The 26,812-nt window shown below is 42.6% G+C and overlaps 1 protein-coding gene across 1 annotated transcript in view; it reads right to left on the reverse strand.

Annotated features, from left to right (window-relative positions):
* The window catches only part of plce1 (phospholipase C, epsilon 1), a 67,701-nt gene that overhangs the window by 33,360 nt on the left and 7,529 nt on the right, over positions 1-26,812 (reverse strand). Inside the window, exon 2 of the mRNA XM_036549585.1 lies at positions 4,736-5,018. Coding sequence (XP_036405478.1) covers positions 4,736-5,018 — 283 coding nt within the window. The remainder of the gene's footprint in view (positions 1-4,735; positions 5,019-26,812) is intronic.

The raw sequence follows: 26,812 nt of genomic DNA on the forward strand, positions 1-26,812 counted from the left end.
TATTCAACAGAGGTTAAATGACTCTTTTACACCTTTACACCTTCATGAGAAACAGTGAAAAACATGCTCCAAACTGCAACAATGAACACGTGAAGTCTCAGGGTAAATATGGGGCCAGAAACATTCATCTCCTATCCGAATAAGTTTGACTCAACTGGGTACAGCCTCAATGAAAATTTAATAATGTTCCGCCTGCACAATATCTACCATCCATAGAGTCTGTGTTAGGAGGAATCCGACAAACATTACTTCATTGCTCGCTCTGAAGACCTGCCTTGTAATAGAATGAGGAAATGGTGAATACAGTGCACAATTCATTCCCATCACATAAACCCCCCCAATCCGGCACTCCACCAAAAAAAAAAACCTACAGGATCTTTACAACATGACTAAGCAAAGACAAAAACAACGCTATTGTCTGCCAGCACATGCTCTTTCTCAAGACAAGCCACAAGTTGTCTGACAGTATTTTAGGAGTACCCTTGGCTGTTGCCAAAAGGCAACATAAACATTAATAGCGTCCTGAGCCTGCGCAGTGCCGAGACCCATAACAGTAAGTCTCACTGTTTGACATATTCCCAGAAAACAAATTTGTTAAATGATTGCCATTCTTTCTCTGCCAGCTCGGCAAACATTTCGGTCCCGAAACGGTACGTGCAGCACGCAGACTTCACCTTGACCCTGCCATCTGTGTCGTCTCCATTTAACCTACCAGTATTTAGCTTTGTAGCACCTTCTCTTTACACAATAGCAGGTACCAGTCCTTTTACTCTAAAGCCTCCTCATCTCTGTGCTTTTTCCACCAACAACAGCAACCGTTTGAGTACCTGATGCTGGAGCTGTTGTAATTTCCCGACCCCTACCCCCTAAGTACCCATGCGTCTGGACAACACATTTTTCCCACCGAAAACAAATAAGCAGCGTCAATACGCTTTTATTGAGGCCTGGAGGATGCACTTTTGGTAACCACTGGCAACCAACTGGTGCTTGCATCTGCTCCTCAGTCACACTGCATTGACCTACGCTTCAAATCCTCCTCTCTTGCTAAACCAGACTGAGAGTTCATCTTTTGTGCCAGTCTGCCACTCACCCCAAGGTGACATTTGAACTCTTGGCTAATATCACTCCTGTTGTAAGTCCACTTTACTAAATAAATCACTTCATTGTTTTAGATAAGGATTTAGTATTTAGTAAAACAAAAAGAAAAGATACTGATATTACACTATCACAACTGTGGCTGTCTAAGTGTCGGTTGTTGCTACATCCTTGCAACGATGCATTTGGTATGAAAACAAAAGCAGTATCAGATGCTCTTGATTAGTTCGTGGGTGTGCAGGTGTGTGTGTGTGTGTGTGTGTGTGTGTGTGTGTGTGTGGGATAGGGGGGCACAAGTGGCATAAAACACAAAAAGCCCATCTCTGGGATGGAAGTGACCCGATCCACAGAGGATTAATGCATGTCTTTGATGCACCAAGGATGAGAAAACATCTTAGTGATGTCCTCTTTGTACAGTAGTGTCCCCTTCGACTTCAAAGACAGCCATACCATAAGCATACGCCTACACTATATATACAAGATTTGAGCCATGTTTTATAGACTTCAAGGAGACACTTGTGTTGAGTATGTGCCCTAGTCCTGGATTACAGCTGGCAGTGGTCTGTGAAATTACCTATCGGAGTCCGAAAGTAACCTGAAAAATAACATGGCGTGCATGTTAGGACCAGCCGTGTAAGAACACGAAACAGAACGGAGAAAGCAAAAACAACTCGAAACAGAACACAGTAAATTATTTAGGGCAGCTCACGCAGACGAGCATGTAACCTGAATTCTATCAGGGATGCAAAACCATCTGAGGTAGCGTGCATTTCTCAAAAGCAGTTCGTCTTCCGATATTTGAGCCGTAAACCGTTTTACCACCTGGCGTTGCACACCGATGCCTGTACGCTCAGCACACATAAGACCTCCATTAGACTTCCAGCCCTGAGAAGGCGGTGAGGAAGGGGCTCGGAGCACGCGGCTGCCCTCCCTTCCTTCTGGAATGAAGGAATGCTCCTCACCTCTGACTTCTGCTAATATTTGGGTTTTGGGGACGGCTGGGTCAGTGAGTCACTTTGTCAACTCGCACTGCAGACGCCGCGTCACCTGGCCCCGGCCCAAATTACTTTTAATAGACACCGGGATTGTTTTACGCCCGGCGTATTGTCATGCTAAATGGTGCAGAGGGGGCGGCAAGGTCGCGCCTGAGAAATCAACCACTGAAACTTTCACATCCAGAATCCAATTAGTGGCACGATAAACAAGCAGTGAGCACTTGCGCTCATCAAAGGACAAGTGCCATCTTTGAAGTGCATATCTCGTTTGAATTTCCTTGTGCCTTAAAATGCCGGGCGAGGGGCAAGACAGGGCCACAGTTATAACGAATAGCATTAGAAGGCAGCAGAGATGGGCTCTCTAGGTCAATAAATTTCTCAAGTTCTTATGTAGGCCTACCACCTTGATCTTCAAAGGGCTAATCAGACCTTATGTCTGTGTGTGACATGGGCACTGAATGAAGCTTATTCCGGAAGTACATGAGAACATTAAAAAAAAACAGTAAAAACAGCTTCCAATGTGCTGTTCACACAGGAGGTGCAAAACAAGTTGATAACCATACAAAAAATATTGTATGACACCAAGACTGTCTTCACACTTTACATCAAAAGTTCTGTGATGTAAATAACGACTGGAATGACTGGACCGGGAAGGAATGCAGAACGCACATGTTCAAAACAGTCTCGGCCCATACTATGGAAAAGGAATTTATGAAAAGGAATTTACCACAATGAAACTGTGTTTTTGCAAAGACAATTTCACATATTTTTCTGCCTATTCATCAGGGTCTAACTACCCACAGTGAAGCTGATGATGGAGGAGTAATACTGAATATGAATATATCTAGTCGTATTATTAGACAAATCCATGGAGATAAAACACAGACAACAGTCACAGAGTGCATTCTTTGGTATTCCTTACTGATATCTCTGTTTTCAACATTTCTTCACACATAGCCCCTCCATAACACTTCAGTGAATGAGTGAACATGGTTTAGTTCAGTTTAAAAGGAGAAAAAGGTGTATAAAAACCAAATAAATAGACTGGTCTTCCTGTGGCAGAAACCAGCAGCTGTTATTTTATGCCAACCAATGGATGCCTTTGATGAAGGATCAGCAGTAATTCAATGAAATGCTAACAAACATGACTGTCACACTTATGAATAAAAGACAAATGTGACCACTGCCCTGAAAGAGGGAGAGGCGGGCGGGGAGGAGATGAAAACCACAAGCCTCGTCTTCTCACAGAAACCACAATGGGAACTGCACTGGACATGTGGGAAAATGGCATCGGAAGCCACTGGGGACAAGAAACTTTGATGAGAACCTATCACAAACCACTGCTTAACTGCAGTATCCATATTAGAACTGACCACAGTTAGAAATACCAAGCCTGCCTGGAAGAAGAACTGCCTTGACCTTCCAGTCTGTAAAATATAAAGCCCACACAGGTAGACATATGTTATCATCGTCAATCATGACATATCCTGAGGGGAGAAACATTTTAAAAAACAGGACCTATTACAGACAGAGAGAGATTGTTATCCGCATCAACTGCAAAACATTGGAAAAAATATTTTCAAATTGTAAGGAATTGTATGAAATACAGTTTATCCAAGTGACCCTTCGGGCAGAAGTAAACTTTTGAGATTACATCGTGTAAATTTCTAGTTTCACTGGAAAGTCAAATGCCATGTTAAAAATGCAGTTAGATTCACCCTTCAGGACTGCAGACCCTTCCCCAACCATAATTGTGCTTTCACTCATTAATGCCTCTGGTCAGAAAAGTGGTTTCTCGTGGAAAAAGCTATTTATATTGTAAAATATGGGGTCCATTTTCAAAATAGCCCTACAGGCTACAAAAAGTAGAAGACAAACTATCATACGATTGTGCTTCTATGTGGTCGGAATATTCTCCAAAGTAGTTTGGCTCAAAAAAGACTTATTCTGATACTTAATGGAGCTGGGCATAATTTGATCCCTTCAGCCAAGTAATTCTCTGTTCATTGCCAGTCTTGATTGCTGATGTTGTCTGACAAAAAGTGCCTTTATCTCTGTGCTTATTATCAACATTACAGGGCTCGCCACCAGCAGCTGATTTTTGCTGTGCTGAAATACTAAAACTGCATTCTGCTGAAGTAAATAGTGTTTTCTCTACCCCACCCACATCGGCATGTTACCTTTTCCCTGCTACATACCATACTAAGGCAAAATCCATTATTATTTGAGACCCAGCCCATGCACCTGCCCTAAATTCCCTTACTGGAATGCAATTTTAGTAGGAACTGTCGCAGCCAAACTTTGGTTAGGTAGCCCTGTCATACCTGCGTGTGAAACTCGCTAAACTGTAAGAAATGAGTGTCTGTTTGCACAGCAGCTAACAGCAAACAGCTGAGTCAACAAGTTGACATAATCCACTGCTTCTCAGACACAACACCAGACCAAACAAATGTCTCAGAAGAACTACAAAAAAAAAAAAAAAAACCCGGACAGAAACCAAGAAGACGAATATTAAGAAGACTGCAAAAAATTACTAGGTAAATATTAAACAGACATGACTTTAGTGATTTGGTATTGCCACAGTGAGGAGGCACTGTAAGAGATGAAGCCATGCTTCACAAGAGGACAGTCGTGACGCGGCCCACCTTTGAGTATGGCCCTGCCCGTGGAGCCCACGGCGACGCTGGGAAGTCCGCTGCGGGCCCCGAGGGACGCTGTCGCCTCCAGGAGTGCCCCGCTGACGAGTGCTGAGACGGCGGTTCTCTGCGAGGAGGCACGGTAGCTAGGCAACGCGGTGCAGGCGCATGGCCACGCGTCCCGGCAACGCGGTGTGCTGCCTCCCGGTGAGGCAGCGGCGGTGGCGGCAGCGGCCAGGAGCTTCCTGGAGGGATGGAGCAGGGCCTCTTCAACCCTCAGCGCATGGTGGACCTGCGCGCGCACACACACACACACAAAGCGTCCAGCCTGTCAGCCACTGTGATATACCAAACTCAAATCTCATCACAGCAAGCCACGGCTCACCAGAGTAAGCCCCAGGAAAGAGAGAATCACCAGGTCTCTGACCAAAGCTTTCTTTGTTACATACCACATTTCTGCTCTACAAAATAAATATCAGACACATCTGGGAAGAAGGGAAATAATTTTTTCAGTTCTAGACATGACACAGAATGACAGGGTAGGGACACCACTACACAGATTTCTCCAACCTTCTAATTAGATTAACTTTACTGTGAGTGTCTACCACACATACACTCCTGCTTTATCACTCTTTATTATTTTTTAATAATCTTTAATAATATCTTCATTATTTATCTAATTATTTAAGTAATAAATTACATGAACACTTTTATCTATAAGGGTTAGAGACAGTACTTCTTTTAAGAAAGCAAGTTCCCAGATTATCAAGACCCTAAAAGAAAAAATGTGTTACAGAACAAGTTGCAGAAAAAAAAGAAAATATTTTTTATCAATGAAGTGATTTTTCACTGAAAAATACTAATGGGGACTAATTACTAATTCATAGGGTCTAAAACACAATGTAGAATATAACATCTATGGTAAGCACACATGTACAGTAAATGGCCCAATGGCAGATGATTACTGCTAAGAAAAAAAAAAAAACAATTACAGAAATAGCACACAGCAGAGCAGCTGTTCACATGGTATTAGGGGCCTGAACTCTTGACACAGAAGTCAATCAACCTATATGGCATTAGGGCCCCAGCCAGGGTCAGTCAACCATCGACTTTCCAAAGATCCACTGGAAGAGACATCAAAGTCCTCTGCTGTGGTATGGTTTTTCTGGTTGCAGAAAAGTAGATTCCATGATATCAAAAGGGCAATGCTGGTCTTCAAAGGCATCAGCAGCAAGGTATCTTGCAACAAGAGTGGCCTAAGTGGACATATACAGACCAGACCAGACATATAGTTGACCAGACAAAAAGAGCTTGGCTCATGACGGGGTCTTTAATGACTACTGGCAATGCTTGAATCAGAATGGCTGCATAAAGCTACACCCAAAATATGGAACCTCCTTTTCAACCCAGTCCAATGCTGTGTCACCAGCTCTACAAGCAAACTGGCTTCCTCTGGCATTCTGCTAACCACCACCAGCAGGTTCATCTCTGCTTAGCTTTCCTTGCTTTCTCAGACCTTACAGAGGCTGTGTACAGCTGCCAGAAGGATTCAGCCAATTAAAACATTTTAAAAATCAGGTGTTACAAAACATTCAAGCCTTGATTGAAGATATGCTGGTAAGCATCCTTGAATTCTTGAATAAGTCTCTTTAATTACTTGCTATACAAGTAGTGAAAATAAACAGATTTAGAGGCATGCCAGGGATTAAGCTTTTTATTACCAAGCAGAAATTGTTTCAAACTGCAAAAACATTAAAATAACATTCTAAAATACAGTACTCCCAAGGGATGAAAATCATGTTTAATATAGCAATTGGATGCATCTCTAGTTCCAAAAACTTCAGGGATGTTGTCCTGGTTTAACATGTGCCCATGCACCACTTTTTGTCAGTTTTGTTTTGTTCTTAACTTGGAATCCACATTGTGTGTCCTTGGCTATAAATACATTGAACACCCATTTGTTATTACTGACAGTGATATATAAAGCTTCTGTACCAAAGTCTGGTTACTCTGCCTGCAACCATTTTTCCAATATCTATATTTTTCCAAACCTTTGGGCAATCATTTCATGGTCAGTTTCTCAGCATCCAGCTCACCATCAACTATTCATTTATTTGGAAAGCTTACTAACAGGTATAATGCTGCCAGAAACTCACTGTACCACAGATGCAAGGCAGCTGGTGAGAAGAATATACCATCAGTACATTAAAGTAGAGGGAAATTCCTGGGTCTGGATTATTCTTTAACAGTCACAGGAGCAGACACAGAGAGGCCCTGAACCACTTATGTCTTCAAGCTCGACCTTTCTAACAGACCTTTCCTAAACAGGACTCAAAAATCCTAGGCCTAAAATCCAGGTCGCGCAACCCAGCATAAGGATGGGTCACGCTGGGAAGACTCCCTTGTGGCACACCTGGTCTTACAGATTACTACCACAGAGAGATTCAAGGTTAGGACATAAACATTAATCACAGTTAGACAAAGAAAAGGTCTACTATTTCCCTAAACTAGCCAGGTTGTTAACTGAATTCCGTGACCGGGAGGCACCACATGATTGAGCAGAATTTTCTTGACTCCGAACTGCTACTAACATTGTGTGATTTCTCAAAGCTGAAAGTTTAAATCAATGCACAAACTGGTGCACAGACAGTATTTGTGGGAATCTTTGGATGAACCCATTGCTTCGCTGTGTTGTCATGTACCACTGCTAAAAATGTGGGCCTACATTTTACAAGAAATGATAGGGGGCCAAATATATGGAATGGTCTGAGAAGGCTGACAATCAATCCTTACAGAAACTACATCATACTTTTTTCATACAATGAGAAAAGAATAGCTCTTAAAACTAAACTACCAACAGTGCATTAAAACAAAGTTCAAATGAACCATGAGCCATAAGTGTGAATGAATCCTTTTCACACTGAAACATGCTTATTGTCATTGTTTGGCCAGCTCATCAAAGCTTCACAGCTTTTCAAAATCAAAACTTAATAATACTGTTTAGTTCATTTTGAGTCTATTTTTTTCTTAATCAACTATTATGTATCAAAGCTTCACCTTATTAAATGCATGATTCTGAAAACAGGTATTAATTCTCTGGCACATATTGGAGTCTGTGAAATCCAGAAATCCACAGCACAATCCAGGATCACACATTTCACAGGAAAATGTAGAACTCTTAATGTTATGTTATTCAGCCGGTTAGACTTTCAAATGTATTAACCGATCCCGTTTTCAAATTCAACAATTGTAGTAACATAAAATTGGAGAAATAAAATTATATTCACATCTGTGAGGAGTGAAATTAAGCAAAATAAATTCTGGTACTAGTAAAGCTTAGAAACTAAGCTAAATAAGTACTAGTACACCTAAAAACAAAGAGTTTGACACCTGAGAGGACAAATTTCACACACTGCTGTCACATGAAAAGGACGACTGCTCAGCACGCAAGTAACTGTGGCCTCCCTAATCTCCCCAGCAACATCTGAAAGCTATTTCAAGAGAGAGCAAAATAAAAAGAGAGAACAAAGAGAGAAAAAGCTTTTTATGGGTCAACTTGTCCTCGTGTACAGTAACCCAAACCACTTCTTTCTTTCCCACCTTGAACAGCAGAATCCCACTCGACACTGCAATTACTCTGCTCTTGCTGACCCCAGATGATGTTCAGCCCGACACCGGTTCAAGCCTTGGAAGCCCGTGTCCACCGTCACAGCAGGTTTTCTGTGATTCTTCACCCATGCCAAACACCACTGTGCATGTGTTGTGAGAATTAAAACACCCACATCCTCTACTTACATCCCTTAGCACTCATTTCTCCAATTGAAAAAATATGGCAGTGTAGCATAGTGGTTAAGGAGCAGGACTCGTAACCGAAAGGTTGCCGGTTCAATCCCCGCTGGGACACTGCTGCTGTACCCTTGGGCAAGGTACGTAACCCAGAATTGCCTCAGTAAATATCCAGCTGTATAAATGGATAACATTGTAAAGAACTGTAACCTATGTTACAGTTACGCTAAAAGCGTCTGCCAAATGAATAAATGTAACTGTAAAAATGACCTCTTAAAATTATTAAAGGGACAGCACAGGTGCAGCTGAAATAATCACACAAATATTGGACTAAAAAGAAATGGCAGCAAACCAATGGAGTTTGAGAGGGCTCGTCTGTCTAACTGAGCTAACTGTCACCCACAGACAGAAAACAGATAATTGTTCTGTCACAATTAAACTCCAAATGTCTTTTTAATAATGAAGTCTAATTGCATAAGGGATATATGAATCAGTTATCTCATGCAACCCAGAGCATTACAGCTACTGATACATAGTCTTATCAGGAAATAAACTCCATACATCCAATTGATAACAAATTTACAAGTGACATTGGCTTTGTTTTTTGTCTTTTGTAAAACAAAAAACAAGAGAGAGAAACAAATCTGCATTCAAATTTAACACATTCCTCACAGCTAAATATCAGTGGGGAATATAGATAAGAGCTAGAGACAGAGTGACCAATCTAGAGGACTTGGTGTTTTATAACTATCACAGTACAAACAGCACCTCCTCCTCAAAGGGACCTAAAAGAAGATATCTTGATAGCTGAACAATATTCTTTCACAAGATAAACTGAAACGCACAACTCCTCTGCTCAGATTGTTGCTTGTATGTAAGTAAATTGTACGCTGAAAGATTAAAATCATCATTTTTTTTGCAGAGTAGCTAATTGTTTGTCTCGCTAAAATATTACTTTCAAAATGAAAAAAAAGATAAACTGAGCAATAGTAGTAGAAGTTGCAGATGTATCATGTCTCCAATTAGCAAAGGAAGAGCCCTCCACCTCGCCTGCCAGATGAGGTTTGCGTATTTGTAGCCTGAATTATGTAGATGATTGCCACAGCAACCGTGATAAAGGATTCTCAGTAAGCCTTCACACTGTATTGAGAGTACCTGGTGAAAATCACAGTTGCATTTTAGCCTCTGCGCTAGGGAATAAAGTGGTTTGCATGGAAATTAAAAGAACAATTCCAGGGACTGGGCTGACATTCAGTAGGCAGAGAAAAAGAAATCGCCAATTTGCTGGCTCAAGGTTCATAAACATACTTTGCCTCCTGCAAGACCTTCAAAAAATAGCCCTACAAATTAAAAAGTCCCACATCCTTCTTGGTCATCAAACTGACCCATCTGTTCATTTGGACAGTTAAGTGCTAGGTTTCCTGATCTTCCCTATGACATGAGGAGTCCAAAGACCACACAGGATTTGCACTGTAAGACACTACTCCTGCTTTCGACAGATCACCTGAAAATCAGGGGGCAGATAAATATAAATACTGCAACTTAAAATTGAACATATACCAAAAAACACATATTAAAATGTATTCAACCTGAAGATATTTTTAAGGCGACACATGTTTTAAGGGTGCAAGACAGTGTGTGACTTTCCTTTTTGCATCATGAGGTAAGCAGCTAGCTCACACCTTGTTGAGACCAGGAGACAAACCTTCATGTGCTTAACCAGCCATGGCCTCCTCTGAGAAAAAAAAAAAAATGAGAATGCCTTGTGGGGGCTCTGGTGCTAAAATGGACTACCTGAGTCTATAAGGCAATAACTGTAAATTTGGAACCAGTTTGAACTATGAGGAAATTTCTGTTATTCTACCACCTTCATCCATTTAGTTTCTCCCTGAAGCTCAATTTCAAAGTGCATATCTCTTTTGGTATCCTGTGCCACAGGTGTGGGGTGTCAATAAAACTATAAAGCTATTATTAACTACTACAAAACTATTTGATACAACCATAGAGCTTCTCTTTATCTGGTTGGGGACCACGCACGCTCATTGAACAGCCTGCATTAATCTCAACAAGCATTAACATCGACCTAAGAGCTCTGTAGTGTTTCTGACTGAAGCAACCATTTTTTTCCAAATAAGAGAGACAGAAAAAATGCTTAAAAAGGCTTGTGTGTTAATATGAAAGGCATCTCTTCCTTCCCTAATTTATCCTAGTAGAAACTCTATACAAAGTCTGTGAGAGCCCCCTCCTTTCTGTGGCACGTGTTCAGAGATAATTGCTCCTTTCATGGGATGGGTTTCCTGTTTTAAAAATGATCAAATTTAGTCTGTCGTTGTCAGATTTTAAACTGCTCCCGAGGGACTAAAGCCGGACCCAACGGCACGTCTGAAAACACCCTTTCCTTGAGCCAACAGTTACAAAACCACAACCTTGTGTTCCCGTGGTCCCGTGAAAAACACATATGTACGTACAGCTAACAAATTAACTGCAGGGGCAGGTGACCAAAAACATCTGAAGACAGCCCTAGTGTTTGGCAGACTGCTCGGTCGCCAGACTGCTCCCTTCTATTGATTACATTTAAGCCGAGCTTTTATGGGGCTTAATCCAACTGCGATGAACCAGAGCAGGACAGGAGACAGACCGCGCAACCCATAAACAGACACTAATTTCACTGCACCGACAGTGCAGGGCGGGGGGGGGGACGGCCAGCGAATGCGAACTGTTATTGAAATCGAAGACAGGAGCAGCTCACCATGTCTGGCACCAAGGCACTCAATGTGCTTTTGGCCCCAGTTCCAGTAATCACAGGCAGGTCAATCCTATCAAGATTAAAGGGAACTTGAAAGCATAAAATGAGTGAGTGGACTTGGATCTGCAACACACTATCAGAGTCTGTGATCTTACAAGTCCACTTGTGAATAAATATACATTGTGTGTGTACACAGTATATATACTGTATATATAAAATATAGAGTAAGTATAAAATATACAGTATATACAATATATATACAGTACATATATATATATATATACACACACACAGTATATGCAGTTGATATAAATACAGTTAATGCAGAGTGAATAGACGGTACAAAATGAAGCAAAAATCGTAGAATGATACCATGCACTTGAATGACTACTTATGAGATTAATATCAACATCTCAGAAACATAATATTCTGCTACATGTTATGGATGGAAATATTTGCCCATCTATTAGGCTTTAAATGTCAACTACTGATGTATCAGTTCATTTCACTTATTTGTGTTTTGCTCATTGTTGGATGAAAGCAGCCACACAGCATGACTGTTGTCCTTTATTTACAGTTATGACAAGTCCATGGAGAATGAACACATTAAGGGCGGTACATAGGTTACGCAATGTGGACATGCTCATGGACACCGAAGAACAGTGACAGTGGAGACAGCCGCTGGGATGATGCTGGCCCCTTTGACAATCTCGCGCACTTCCCTAAACCTCGGGGGAAATACGGGTTTGCAGGAACCCCGGCTCTCTTGTGCTTTTGAAACTCAAGTTGCCTCGTTAGCGAGACGCGCCTGGGCTCAAGGACTGCAGACGCGCTGGAGTGCGGGGAATGCGCTGTTTGACATACATGCAGCAGCTGCCTACTGTGCCGCGCACACACAAATCACGTGTATACTGCCGTCGGGAGGAACAGCCAGAGAAGTCCCCAGCAACAGTTTCCAAACAGGTCACGCAAATGCCCACATAAACATAATTGAATGCATCTTTCCATACTGGTCCACACTACTTCCATGCTCTTTATTCTATGCCAATTACACTGGGAGGATTTCTGTTTCACATAGGCACAGTTCACAGCAACGTACATAGAAACGTCATGCAATTAGTCTGAATAACTACCCATATATGATTAAGACAACACAATCTGAAATGAAATGCAGGATGCTCCTGTATACAAATAGTCTACAGTGAATATTTTTAAAAATGTTCGAAAAGGTTAAAATACAGTACTTCACAGTAAATACACACACAAACATATATAAGATTAAACGATTAATCTGGTGGAAAAAAACCCTACAGCAGCCATTTTACAATAAAGCTGACCCTTCAAGCCTTGCTTCACAGATGTGGAGACAAACTGTCCTGTGCCCTAAAACACTGATTAAAAAGAAGCTGGATCAGTTGACTTTTCGCAAAAAATGAGTGTAATTTCTTTATTTTATGGTGTGTGCTGCTCTCCCACTCTGAGAGAAGAATTGTATAACTATCCTGTCAGACAAATTATACAACACCTGTCCACCCTGGAGCCAGTCAGCTGGAACAGTACGTGTGAACTCCGCGCCGGTGTATTAACAAATGACACAAAAGTATAATGGTCCGCCTCGCTGTCCGACAATGAACATTTCAACCATCTTTTCCCGGCACTAATTAAGGCGGGCAGCCCTTCACGCGGTGACTCAGTGCTGTACACTGCGGTTCTAGAAGTGACCTGCAGATCATTCTAGCATTCTGGGGCTCGGGTCTCAGGTCATGTGACCAAAACAGCACACAGCTGTCACAGCCACGCAATAATGAAGTGCTTGGCATATGAGCTGGGATGTTTTTGTGGCACAGTGGCACAAGCATGGTGGTCTAGTGTTTGGAGAGGGCACAGAGTTCAGCGCACTCATACAAGGGACTTAACTAATTTCAACAGGATTTTCTTCAGCACATGATAGTAATTCATCAGATGCAGGTGTCCTATTATCATACCCAGTTTCTCCATATAGTCCTTATAGCCTGCTGTACACTAAACACAGTTTGCAGGTTAACAGACCACACCACAGACACCATAGGCAGTCTGAGGGTTGTTGAGCCAAAAGGGAAGAATGTTTCGGGTTCTCTATTGAACATTACACTCTAATATACAGAGAATTATAATACTTATGATAGAATATAATATACAATTATAATAAGAAATATTACACTCCAATATGAAGAGAACAGGAAGCCTAATAAGACAAGAATAAGACAATGTGACCACTGTCCAAAAACACCATTGTATTCTCCTAAAGAACCTCATTAAACAAGCTTGCCACACACAAAATCCCACATCCCATGTGAATTAGGGATTACTGGAGGTTGCTATGACCAAACTGGTATGGATAGTGTAGAACTGGCATCTGCAGTTTAAGCCATTTAATACAGTGTAATATGTTCAACACAGATTAAAATTTACAGAGTACCGGATATGTAATCTGTCAGGAGTGCTTTAACATCTTCAATTATATCTAATTTGTCAGCAGTGTTTTAACAAATTGGTGATACTGTAAAATAATAGGCAAAAAACCAACAGCACATTAAAATGTTTCTCACATTCTCAAAGGAATCTGTACTTATTATATGGACAGAATGAGCCTGCCATTCTTATATCTCATGCACACCTCTCACATCTCCATGGAGAGAGAACACAGCCACAGCTTTTAAATCATTCCCTTGTCGTCAATACAAATGAGTTTTGGAGAGAAAGCAGTGATCTATATTTTGCATCACTGCAAAACTCTGGCTGTTTTTTGTTGTCCTTCATTTAGTTAAATAAAAAAAAGGGTTTCATTACTATGTTGAAAATCAAAAATATAGCTGTCAATACATTCTAAATATCGTCATAAAAGATTATTAATCCTAAATCCCAAACATTACCAATGCACTAGATCCCGCATTCCCACCTGTTGCCTAAGGTGGCCTGGTTCTGAAGTGGTTAAAAGTGCGTTACTTACTGTAGCTGGCTTGCGAGACTGAGAGGCCTGCTCACAGACCGCTGCCGTAAATTAGGTATTCAGTGAAGCAAAAAAGCGCCAATACACCAAGGTCATGATGCAGTCCTGCGTATGCACGCTGTGTTCCCTGATAAAAGCCAGGCCGACAGAGGGACTCACGCAGACTGATTACTCCTGAATGGCTACAGGACTACTAATGGGACCGCGCCCCCCCTGCGAGAGTTCCGGGGTCAGTGGCGGAGGCTCCAGCCACCCCCGCACGCCCCCACCCAGAACCCAGAAAAGACACTCAGGGAAGCTGCTCTGTAAAGAGGCTCCCACGGGTCTGCCCCCCAAGGTCTAGGGGCATGAAATATCGGCCCTCCCAGGATACATGCTCAAGACTAATGTTCCTAATTTCTTCACTCTCCAGCTATTCAGATCCTGTAAAGTATGGAAAAATCATGCGCTCATTCAGTCCACCTCGGACCACAACGTTACCGTGTTCTCAACTCATCAGTTATGAAAAAGGCTTACGTTATGGCTGGGATGCAGTATATTTCAGGAGGAGGGATTAAAATTAACATCAATCAAACACTTTCTTTCATAACCCCTAGGTGACCTTAGAATAAGAATACTCAAACCAAGGAGACGGTTTTCCACTGCAGGCTTTGCCAATGCACACAGCTGCTTAAGGTCTTATGTCTCTTAAGAGTAAAAACGAGCACTTTTTTTTAACTTGGCTTTTAATCTTTAGGGATCAATCATGCAGGCATGGTTGTATGCTGTAGTTTCAATGCAAGGTTTTGTGTAGTGGGTATGATTTCACAAAAAATTATTAACACACAAAACTCATGCATAAGTCAGTAAGTAAGTAGCAGGCAAATGTACACGCACCTCTAATTTTCTTGCCGCAATGTACATGAATAAGGACGTACATGCAGTCAGTTCTGTTTGTCAGAAAACTCTTGCTAAACGCTGGCTGGATACTCTTGCTTCACAAAGCGCACTTTCTTGCTTGCTTGGACGTCTGGGGTTTTTCACGTTTGACGAAATGTTTTGCATCCAAGCCAGCTTCGTTCTCTTATCCAGACAGGGCTGGCGCGAGCTTATCGAATATCAATTAATATTGTTTAGACAGGCTGATACCTGAATACTTCTCTTGCTCGAGACCTTATCCAAACAAAGCCGGGCATGAGAAAGGCTTTCCAAAGGAATCGAGAAAATGCACCCTTTATATCTCTTGAGAGGAATAACAATGCTATTATATCCTGTTATCAGCTGAAAAAGGTACTGGAAGAATTGTACCTCCTGTCTACAGAGGTATTTGGGAATATATGCAAAAGTCAAGTCAGCTGTCATGGATTACACTTTTGTACATGTAACAAGGACATTTCCCAATTTCATCTCTTCTTTTGAGTTTGTGTCTCACACAGCTTAAGATTGCTTAGTCTTCGGTCTTCCTTTTTCATGAATCAAGGCTCCATTGCTGTCATATTCCTACATGCAATACAATTCCCCTCTCTGTTACATAACCGTGTGCTGTGTCCATCCCCCTACAGTTACAGATAATAAAGACTCCTCCTAAAAATCACCACTCCACATTTTTTTAGTTCGCTCCCTAATCTCCATTCAACCTGACAGTGAAACATGCACCTTCGGCTACATTGCCAGCATGATGAAAAAACTCATTTCTATGCACAGAATGTTTAATAAGGTTTTTTTTTATTACATCAGTTCAGCACAGTTGATCCTCCTCCATTAGTAAGATTAGCCAAGGTTACAAGCAGATTGAACAGACACGCGTTCTTCTCCTGTGCATTTCAGAAAGCAGGAACCGACAGATGGTTAAAGTTAACTGTGGAGGGATTCTCTGATTTCATACTTTGGGGTGATGAGAGCACAACGCATTCAGCGTGGTGTTTTTGTTCGTCCGGCTCTTGCCCTGCACTGTAGCATTTCTGCAACCTCAGGAGGATTTTAGGGGATTTTCTGAGCGCACTCATAATGTCCCCTTGGCAGAGAGCTCCCTCGCAGGCACCTAGGGCGTAACCTCTGCATAAAAATCTCTCATTTCGTACGCATCCCGGCCTGGGAGCAAGGCTGTCTTTTGGTTGCACTAGCGCCTGGGATAAGAACGCCTATGGGTTTCAGCTGTTTCAGAGGTGAGAAAGGCCTCAAAGGGCTGCTGATATGTCTCGGATGTCTAGGGGAGAAACCAAACGCCGCGCCTCAGAGCCCTACTCAGCACTGGTTATGGTAACTGACGGCGGGGAGAGAGCGCCTGTCGGTCCAGCTGGTATTTATTCCCCGAACGGGTCTCGGCTGTCGCTCTGCTCGGCCGCGCATTAATCCCCAGTGAATGCGCAGCGACCTCATCGGGGTGTCTGCGGCCTTCCAGCCACCACAACACTGTCACTCACTGTCACACAGCACTGAAGAGCCGCGGTGCAGCGCGCTACGGCGGCGCCATTGTACGGCCCGCTCTGTAAAACAGAGGGACAACAGAGGGAAGCATTCCCACAATGCCGGAGGCCCGTCGGGGGATTCCAAATCGGTACTCCTCAGCCTTTCTTACTGCGATTCCTGACAATCTGGGTAGCCCTTTTTCCTCCCACCCAAAAGTAAATAAAGGCCTCAAAAAGGACCGCCACTATTTGGGTAATGTGGCTGAAATACAAAAATAAACAGCGAAGTTCGAAAGGCATGACATACACAAAGAAGCGTTACTACATTAGGTGCGCCGCACAGATAAACAAGCACAACATTAAACAAATATGTTTGATTAATACCAACAAACAACGATTCACCACTTAAGTTGCATAACTAAAACAGAAAGAAAGTCTGTCAAAATTGTGCCAATTAAATTTGGCCGTCATCAGAGGGAACACAAGCCAATGAATTGTCTTTATTGCTGTGCCAAACAAAGGCTCCCATTCTCAACCACGCATAAGACCAGGCTGTTGCTGTAATCTAAGGAGTATTTGTTACATGCAAATAATGGCATGAATTTGTGTTTAGATTAGATTAAGTGGCAGGCCGCATATACTTCAGCATCTTGTCATTCGCAATTGAGATGTTCATTTCGTCATTTCACTCTAACTCATATACACAGAATAACAAAAAAACTTGGGAAAACATAGTGAAAATCAAACTAAGAATCACAAACACTAAGAACCAGCCTTATGACTTGAAAAATCTGGCTACTAAACAGCTGAATATAGAACGCCCTGCACGCAATGACTGCCCTCCGATGACTCTTGATCAGCTTGCGACACACGAAGCCTTCTGAATGTATATCTGCATCATTTGCCGCAACTGCCATTTGAACAATGTTCTCATAAAAATGACAATACGGCAGTGAATCTGAGACTAGTCCGACAATCAAGTATGTTTTTTTTAAAGAAGGGACAAGAGAACTTGTTCTTCCTCTCAAACTTAGGTTTGTCTGAGGTAGAGTACATGTTACAGCAACAGCGCAGAAACTTCAGGTCTGCCCAGGGCAGGAGATAAAACGCTCTAGAGCTCCTTTCGCACACACCTTCTACGGGTTCTCTTCAGGTCTGACGACCGCAGCTCACTTGACAGCTTCCAGACGCTGCATTTCAGTACCCCTCCCAAATTCACGAAAAAACTGAACGCAGAACCTGTGCACATTCACCGGCGCATCGACAAACAAAACAGTGGATTTCATTCGCTCGGAAAAAACAAGTGAGTCATTTGTTCACCAATTTAAGCCCCCAAATCCCAAAAGCTTACAGAGAGGAAAGAATGGAGGAAATGGAGCCTGGTTTAAAACACTCCTGTAACAGCTCCTAATAATATAGCAGTAGCGGTCTGGAGCAGGGCTATCGGTGGAGTAGATTCCTACCTGTGTGGCAGCAGTGTCTCTCCAGCCCACATGCAGCACAGCAGAGGACAGCAGGGTAGAGCAGAGCACAGCTAGAGCGCAGGTTCACCGTTTTCCCCGGGACGGCCAGACGGAGGCTGCGGTTCTCAGACTGCCTCCCCAGCTGTAGGGAGGTGAACTCTGTGCCAGGTCATAATCCCCTGTTGAATTTCACATGGAGTCGTTTCACTTTCTCCCAGCGCTGGCTCTCCCCGGGTGTGTGTGCGCCTGCGTGTGTGTGTGTGTGTGTGTGTGTGTGTGTGTGTGTGTGTGTGTGTGTGTGTGTGTGTGTGTGTGTGTGTGTGTGTGTGTGTGAGTGAGTGAGAGCCCTGTATCTGCGTATGCATGTACATGTTTGTGTGCATGTGTGTTCACACTTGTGTTTGATCATATTTTTCTTTTTTTTTTTCCTTTATTGCCATCCCAAGGCCATGGGAAAGCAAAATGGGTTGAGGGGAGCGTAATAATGGAATCTTTCAGACTGCATTTTAATCATGAAAAACCTCAAGAGCGGAGAGAGCAGCAGTAGGCCCCTGCGAAAACACCCCACGGGAAAGCTGCAACCCATTACACAGGAAGCCCAGCGCGGGCTCCATGCGTGACAGCGTTATCTCATCAACAGCCGTCGTGATGTCACGCATAGCTCCGTATTTTTTAAATTTTACAGATTCGGCCAATACGTAGCCAAGTGTAATGAGCTGCGATAGCACGCAGCCCAAAGAAGGCCAATGTCAAAATACGTCGCTGCACCTGAATGCGAGTCACGGCCATTTTTCTTCTGTCCATTTTTCATTGGCTCGGCAGGGCTCTGCACCTGTGTAATCATCAATAAATACTCCCCTCTTTGAGGCAGGCGTTCTCAGTTTTGCCACGAGCACCCATTTTTCTTGAGGCACTTATCTTGGTGGGCTTTGAAGTCACGGGGGTAGGAAATGAACAGATTTGTTTCCTTCCCACCTGACAAATACATAGCCAAAACCTTTGACTGGTGCCGCGCTAACAAACTAATGACCACTTTCCAGCTGAAGAACTTTACTAAATGAATGTAAAAACAGACTTTGTTCGTACACAGCGTGCTCAGCTGAGGGACCCACCAAAAGTAGCCGGCTCTCCAACTACAGCATTTTGCACTACTGTTGCCAAGCTGAGGCCTGCCCATTATTTATGTCCTCAGAAAATTCCTAGAAACCAAAGCAAACCTTGCGTTGCCTGACAGAAAGTTTTAAAAATGCATCCTAAAAGTAGCCTGTATATTCATCAGGATGAACTGCTGTATAAACATGATACTAATGTTTAGTCTAGTTAGTCAGAATGGACACTTACATTAAAATTGTTACATTACAGTTTTTGACATTACAATAACTATACCATTATGACATGAGGCTGAAGAGTGCATTACAATAAGACTTATATGCGCTGACAGGATTTCCAATTGGAATTACTCCCATCTTGGAGAGGTTCTCACATACAAAATGAAACCTTGTAGTATACTTAATATCTTCAACAGATCAACAGATCAAATCTCTCTACACAGGGAACATCAAAACACAGAGACCTGAGTCAGAGACCCCATCTAAGCATGTATATCACTCTTATACAGCAGAATATTTTATATAAATTAATGTATTCACTTGGCACCTAGGAAAAAGAAAGAAAGATCCCCAGTTCAAACAGCTTGGTATACACACACACACACACACACACACAAAATGCACACATAGATGGATACAAGCATACACACATACAGACACAGACACAGACACACACAGATACACACACCATCCAATACATAACCTAAAATCCAAAATGACTCTACTTACTGTAACATTTGCCAACTGTCAAGTAGGGTTGGAGAAGAGCAGAAAGCAATTTAAAACAAGTTAATGATTCCTTTAAAATCCTTCCCAGTAGGAGTGCAGGGATCCCCGCAGAGGAGCGGACACAGCTGGTAAGGGGTAGGAGGGAGTCCGGGATCTGAAGGACAGTTTTGGGAGGGCTCCCCTTATTTGGCCATGAGGCAACAACTCCACGGTAATGAGACGCAAAGGAAGAGATCTTATCGGACATAAAGAGCACTCCAAGAACTGAGGACAACTCTCTCTCTCCGGTTCTCAAGAAGCACCGCGCAGACCAGACAGCGCCACAGCAAGACAATTCATTTGGAAGCATTTGTTTTAAAAATACATATTTATCAGGGCCATGGGGAGCTGACTTCAACACCAATCAATCTGTGCACTGTGGAACCTTTGCGGGGGGGGGGGGGGTGTGACCGTCTAGCCAAAGCGTCCCACTGGCTTGTTGCTAATCATCCACCCCTGCTTTTTGTTGCGAAATGCAAACAGATCAGCAAGCATCAAAGCTTGTACCAGTGCGGTTCAATCTGCTGACAAGCTCAAAGGAAAGGATCTGCTTTCCCGTTAAATAAATAAATCTAGGTGTTTATGAGAAAGCATTTAATAGTTTTTAGACAGGTCAACACATGCTTGTTTCATTCACACAGACGTTCAGTACGTGAGGGTGCTCTTTTCATAGATATACTTAACGGTAACATGTACATAGAAACAATAGACAGCAGGGGTCAACATCCCCCTCTCAATCATTCAGTTAACCCTACTAACCCCACTGTCCACATCAAAACAGTAGAGCAATGTACATCTACTGATTCAATCACGTCAGCGACAGAGATAAATACACAGGGCATTTGCCTTCAATTTGCCCTTTCAACAACTGTGTGACAGACAGGGAACAATAACAATCATCACTCACAGAGCTGTCCAGGGCTGCCATAAAGAAACGCCACCAACACCTCCTTATGACAAGGTGCTCAAACATGACACCGTGGATCACACTCCGTGCTTACACACACAGTGCACAGAAGGGACACAAATTATCATTTAATACTTACATCAGTCCTTTTCACTTTCTGAATATTAAAAAGCAGAAGAAATTCACTTTAAGAAATTATACTGAGAATCATGCTCTGTGTTTACATACACAGAGCATAACAGGGACACAAATTATCATTTCATATCTACACCAATTGTTTTCACTTGAATATTAAAAGCAGAGGAAATTCACTTTCAAAGTGCTCTTTTGTATAATTGCGTTGCACCGATAGCAAACGTGAAGAGCAATAGCCCTGATTGGTGCTGTAATAGTGTGCCCCTTGAGGAGACACCAGGGTTGCCTTGGGTGGCCCCTGCATTAACCTCCAGTGCGAATAAAAACACTTCACATCAAATAAGACAGCACTGTGTCCCACTCAGGCCAGCGTACTGTACAGCCGCAGACTGGAAAAACATCAACAGATCCTGTGCAAACGAAGGCCTAATTATCTTATCTAATCACTCAGCACATAAACCCGACAGACGTTTAGTCAGTGATCTAGCGCTCGTCGACCAAAAGGGCTTGTGGGCCATTCGCCTCTCGTCGACAGCAATGGCTATCTATGTAATAACCTCATTATCCTTGTGATTGGGGGGGGGGGTGCTGATGAAAATTTCACCCTGGAAGGAGCAGTTGATCCTGCTCGTTAACCAGTTCCAGGCACCGTTGCCATGAGAACCTCTTAAGTACGGTCTTTAAGTATTCTCCTTTCGGCTGGAGCTGACGCACGCAATATAGGCTAAGCTTATGTGTACATACTGCGCAAAACAGAACGGTGTGGACAAAACATTCCTGTTTGTCACAACACTGAAAACACAGAGTTATCAGGTAACAGCTGAATAGTTTTGTCTTTGTGGAAGGAATACTCATTCAACACATGCTTTCGCACAAGAGGAAGACTGCAGGTTGCCAAGTTCCTGAGGCAACCAGTTCCGATTTTCGTGGATGTTCCCGATGTTTGACTGTCATAAACACCTTGCCCCTGAGGGCATGTGGCATGCAGATGCTTTCATCGAATGGAAGCTTGGTTCAACTTAGCCATTCAAGCAGAAAAAAATGAACTATTCTGTGTACGGCTACCGGAGGAATCTTATCAAAATGATTACAAGGTTACTGTACTTACAAACATGTCAAGGTCTTCTGATCATCCTGATACTTTTCTTTTTTTCCCCCCATATAAAAACATCTGTACCATTAAATGTGTCAGCTCAATGCAAAACAAACTGAGCAAAAAGATAAAGCCTACATACTAAAAAATACTCCCATATTTGTATGACACATTTAAAACAAAGCCGGATTGTGTTAGCCTAACCATAAGGAAACTCCCCGTGTTTTTGTAAATTATTCCAGCCAGGCAATGTTAGTCAGCACTGATAAAACTCACACAGATGGGGCACCTCCAGCAACAGACATGTTGCTATGATTCCTGCAACACTTCCTTTCATTTCCTTATTCCCTACTGCCTCCTAGTGGCTGTCTGCAGTCAAGTCAAGAGGCGGCCGTTGGCTCACTTATGTCTGTCACCTAAAAAGACACCATCCTGGGTGGCAAAATAGCTAACTAAAATCAGGCTGAATGCACAAATCACTGTTAAAAGTGTGAGAGCTGGAGAAACACACCACTTGAACAAAAGTAAACCCCTGTTCTCCATTTCAGCTTTTTAAACACCAAGGTGTTATCGATGCAAACCCTGAGGAGACTTAAAGCTTAGCATGTTTGCATCAAAAGCTCTTCTAACATCTGGCAAAACTATGCAACTGCATAACCTTAATTCACAGAAACCAAAAATACTGCAGTTGAACACAATGAATGTCTTGTGGATGAATTCATTGCAACTATTTTGTAAATACTGTCACACTAACACAGAACTGGGAACATAGCCCCTAAAAACACAGATGCTTTATGATATTAAATCCCATACAAAGATATGATATGAGATAGTTACAGCAGGTGTGGGGTTAGTGGTTAAGTGCAAAGATGCAGAAACTGAGTAGTACTTAGGTCAGATGTGGAGTGTTTAGGTATAAAATAATAGTTCAATGGGAAACTGCACAGAGGAATGCCACCTGCAACTAATTACCAAAGAAAGCCCAATGACACTAGTGACAGGACTGTTTTGATCCATACAGCAGCATGTCAAAGCACATCCCAGGAGGCATCTGTGTCAACATGCTCCTATAGAACCAGTTCGGTTAATTGCATAGAGAATGTGACCCACAGTATAAACAAACGATTGCTAAGCAAGCCATATACTAGCGGCATTGGTGTTTTACGTCCTCATTTAAACCTCTACACATACACGTTCGACACACATATACATATGGCTGTGGTTCTTAACTGACTAAAATTGGACTCAAAAATGCAAATAGCCTATAACCCATACACAAAATACAAAGTTGTGTCACTAGGTGGCAATAAAGAGCAACCAACTGACAACACCACCAGTGCGTCGTTAACCGCATGCACAAGACTGTTCCCAGTATGACATCAGCATAATAAATGAAGCATATCAAATTTTGCTTATTCACATTAATGCCACATGGTTACAAAGAACAGAGTGTCCGCTTTGCGCAAAGTAGGCATATACAAAACCAAGCCCCTGTGGACGTTGGGAGATAGGAGACTGACTTGGTAATGGGTGTAAAAGTTGAAAGGATGTTAACCCCATATAAACCCACCACTCCTGGAGAATATGTGCATTTTGGCATTAGTAACTGCTTTCTCCATTTCTCCTCTACACAGAACATATATCAGTGTCACAACCTCTTACGAGCCAATGTACTCTAGAGAATACCACGCGGGGGAGATGCAACCTTGTTTACTTTTAATTTTCCCACAGAATCAAAACAGTTTTCCTCACAAGATCCCAGCACGAAAACATCTGTTGACGTGACACTGGGGGGGCTGGGCTGCTTAGTTCATGTTCCAAAACATAATGTATTTTAACATAAAGAGATATGGACTGGGACATCAAACATCAAACAAGTTCTGAAAGGATTTCAGTACATTTCTACATAAAAACACAGTGGTGTCCATCATTATTTGTTTGAAAATGACGTGCATTTTTTAATGAATATTTATCAAATGTATGGTCTCTGGGGAAAAAAAAAATTATCGTGTATGTAATAACAGGAAAGTAGGAAATGGAGCATCCTTGGTCAAAACCCACAACAGTGTCAAATGCGTACACTGACACTGGTTCCAACAAGCTGGAGGAAATTTATTTCGGGGGCACTGTTAATCCAGAATGAATCTCATTTTTAATAACCATGGCCGCTGCATTCCCTAAAAAACAAACACACACCATTCCATGAATGAAAGAAGGCCCATTTTCTGACCGAATCCCTGCTTAGACATGTTGTGTTTCTCTTGACACCCTTAAGGTTGAGACCATCTGGTTAGACGGGTTGCATTAACACCCTAATCGGCACTTGAGCTATACTGTCCCGCTGGGAGAGAACGGCTCTGTGTGCGCATTCCTGCCCGATGGCAAAACTCCTCTGGAGCAAAGATGGCCCGAAACACCTGCCACCCGGCCCGCTGACCTCTACGCGCCAGTCCGAGGGCCCAGCTTTCCACACAGCTAATTACAAGCCTCACAAAAACATGTGTTGAAAAGAATGGAAGCATCAGAATTTGGATGGGGGCTGTTTCTGTTGCAAGACTGCTCCTTGCATAGTGCCCCAGCCACTAGCTCCTTCACACAAACACATGTAATATACCATCACTGTCCTCACCGCTGAAGAGGCAGGTATTGGTGTTCGCATTGAGACAATTCAGCACGCTCTTTCAAGAGATAATACCACAAGGGACACTCAGCTATAAACACGCTGACATAAGATTTATATGCATCTGTTACACTGTATCTGGTCATTTAGGCGGAGCTCAAACAATGAGGTCACCGACCCGGGCGCCTGTTATGGGCCCGTTTCCAGTGGGCGCTTCTGAAGCCCGAGGCGCCGTTTCCTGAGCACACGGTCACCGCGCTCAAGCAGCACCTGCCGCTTTGTTGATTGTTCCGTCCGCTCGGCGCTGTCCGGCACTCAGCCCTGATGGAGTGTTTGCTAGATGAGCTTCCTGTGTAGAAACATAAATTGACCCTGAAGGACAAGTACCTTCCATGTAAAACAGCGGTCCCTTCAAGGGCTGCTCTTCTTAAACCGCCCAGATACACACTTAACAAGGCAACTTTGTGCTAATGAAAGATAGGCGCATAAAGAAAGCCATATGAATCACTGATATTGTTTGCCATGAAGGACAGAGTGCAAGTGTCCAGCAACCTCTAAACGAAGACAAAACAATCTCACGACTCCGTTCAGTCAAGCAACAGAGCTCCTCAGATCTAGGTCGAAATATAATTGCTTTCACACAAGAGGAAGACTGTGACTTGCCAAGTTCCTGACACACCAGCCGAATGAAAACGCCATTTAGGCCTTGGCTGACCGTACTGCAATATCCTGTATTTTTGTGGGGCTGGTGTAAATAGCCTATTGTTATTTCAGCATTCAGTCATTTAGCTTTGATTAAAAGCTTCCAGAGGTGATGATAACCTTCGACTTGATACCTTTGCTCCCTTCTGCATTTGCTCCATCTTCATCATCTCCTGTACCACAAATTTCAGAGCACTTGGAGCCACCACAGTACTATGTTCGCATGAAGGGTGTACACTAATAAAACTTTCAGCTTGTCATACAGTTGGGCTCAAGACCAGAGGCAATAAAAAGGACTCCACCTCCCTCGCTGAAAACAGACCATGCTTAATAGCTGAACAAAGATGCTGGCCGATATCCCAGGAAGTGTGGTGTGGTGGTGTGCACGTCTGTAATGAGTTGTGATCTTATTTATTGACTAGCATTTTAGACCCTTAATTGCCACTGTTACTCCTAATAACAGCAATTTTGTGCGTAGAGTAACCATTCAAAGTAGGGGCCTTGAGGATGTTTTTCGTGTTGAATTCTGCGAATAAGAAATGTGAGCATCTATTGTGGCACTGCTTTTCACCTGAATGGATTGTGCCCAGAGATGCTTCCACTGGCCAGCAAGCCTCTTTTTCTTCACTAGGCTATACAATATTTTGGTTGACTGATACTGCAATGGCGACAGAAACCGATCCGCCGTACAACCAGCACCGGCTGTTAAAAGCATTTGTTTTTTGTGGTTGTGGTTGTGGTGGTGGGGAGGTGGTAGCAGGAGAACAGGGTAATGAAACACCTCGACAGAGGTGTCGGAATTTAACTAAATACAGCAGGAGTCAATTGGAGTAGTTCATAAAACAATACTGCCATGAATTCACAGACTTCAGTTTTTCATTTTGATATGAGTAATAAGCATATAAGCAGAAAATGTCATTTAGAGGGATAATTGAATAGTTGTTACGATAGCAACAGCTGACTAGACTAATAATATTCTTTCTCTCTTCTCATTTGAGCACATTTATGCATTTTGACTGAGTTTCTTCACAAACAAAAATCAAGGGAGATGCCACCCAGACTTATGAAAACAGATAAAAAGCAGGAGTTATGGATTTCCCATCAGGTCTTAAATCCAGTCATTTGTATGTATGTTTTGTTCCAATCCACCTCCTTTGACTAAAATTGGTCAATTTGGTAAAACAGCCATATGCATTTAGACCTGCACATTTTCCAACCCATACTGCATTAAAAGACTTGTTGAACAGGGCACCAGTACAATATTAATGAACAGCGCATCAAATACAGAAATAAAAAATGAAGCAGAAGCAATTAACAAGATGTTGAAGAAAAGACGAACACACCACCCTCCCGGTATTTGACACCCCTGCAAAATGTGGAC

The sequence above is a fragment of the Megalops cyprinoides genome, chromosome 1 (assembly GCF_013368585.1).
Source record: "Megalops cyprinoides isolate fMegCyp1 chromosome 1, fMegCyp1.pri, whole genome shotgun sequence".
Taxonomy (NCBI): domain Eukaryota; kingdom Metazoa; phylum Chordata; class Actinopteri; order Elopiformes; family Megalopidae; genus Megalops; species Megalops cyprinoides.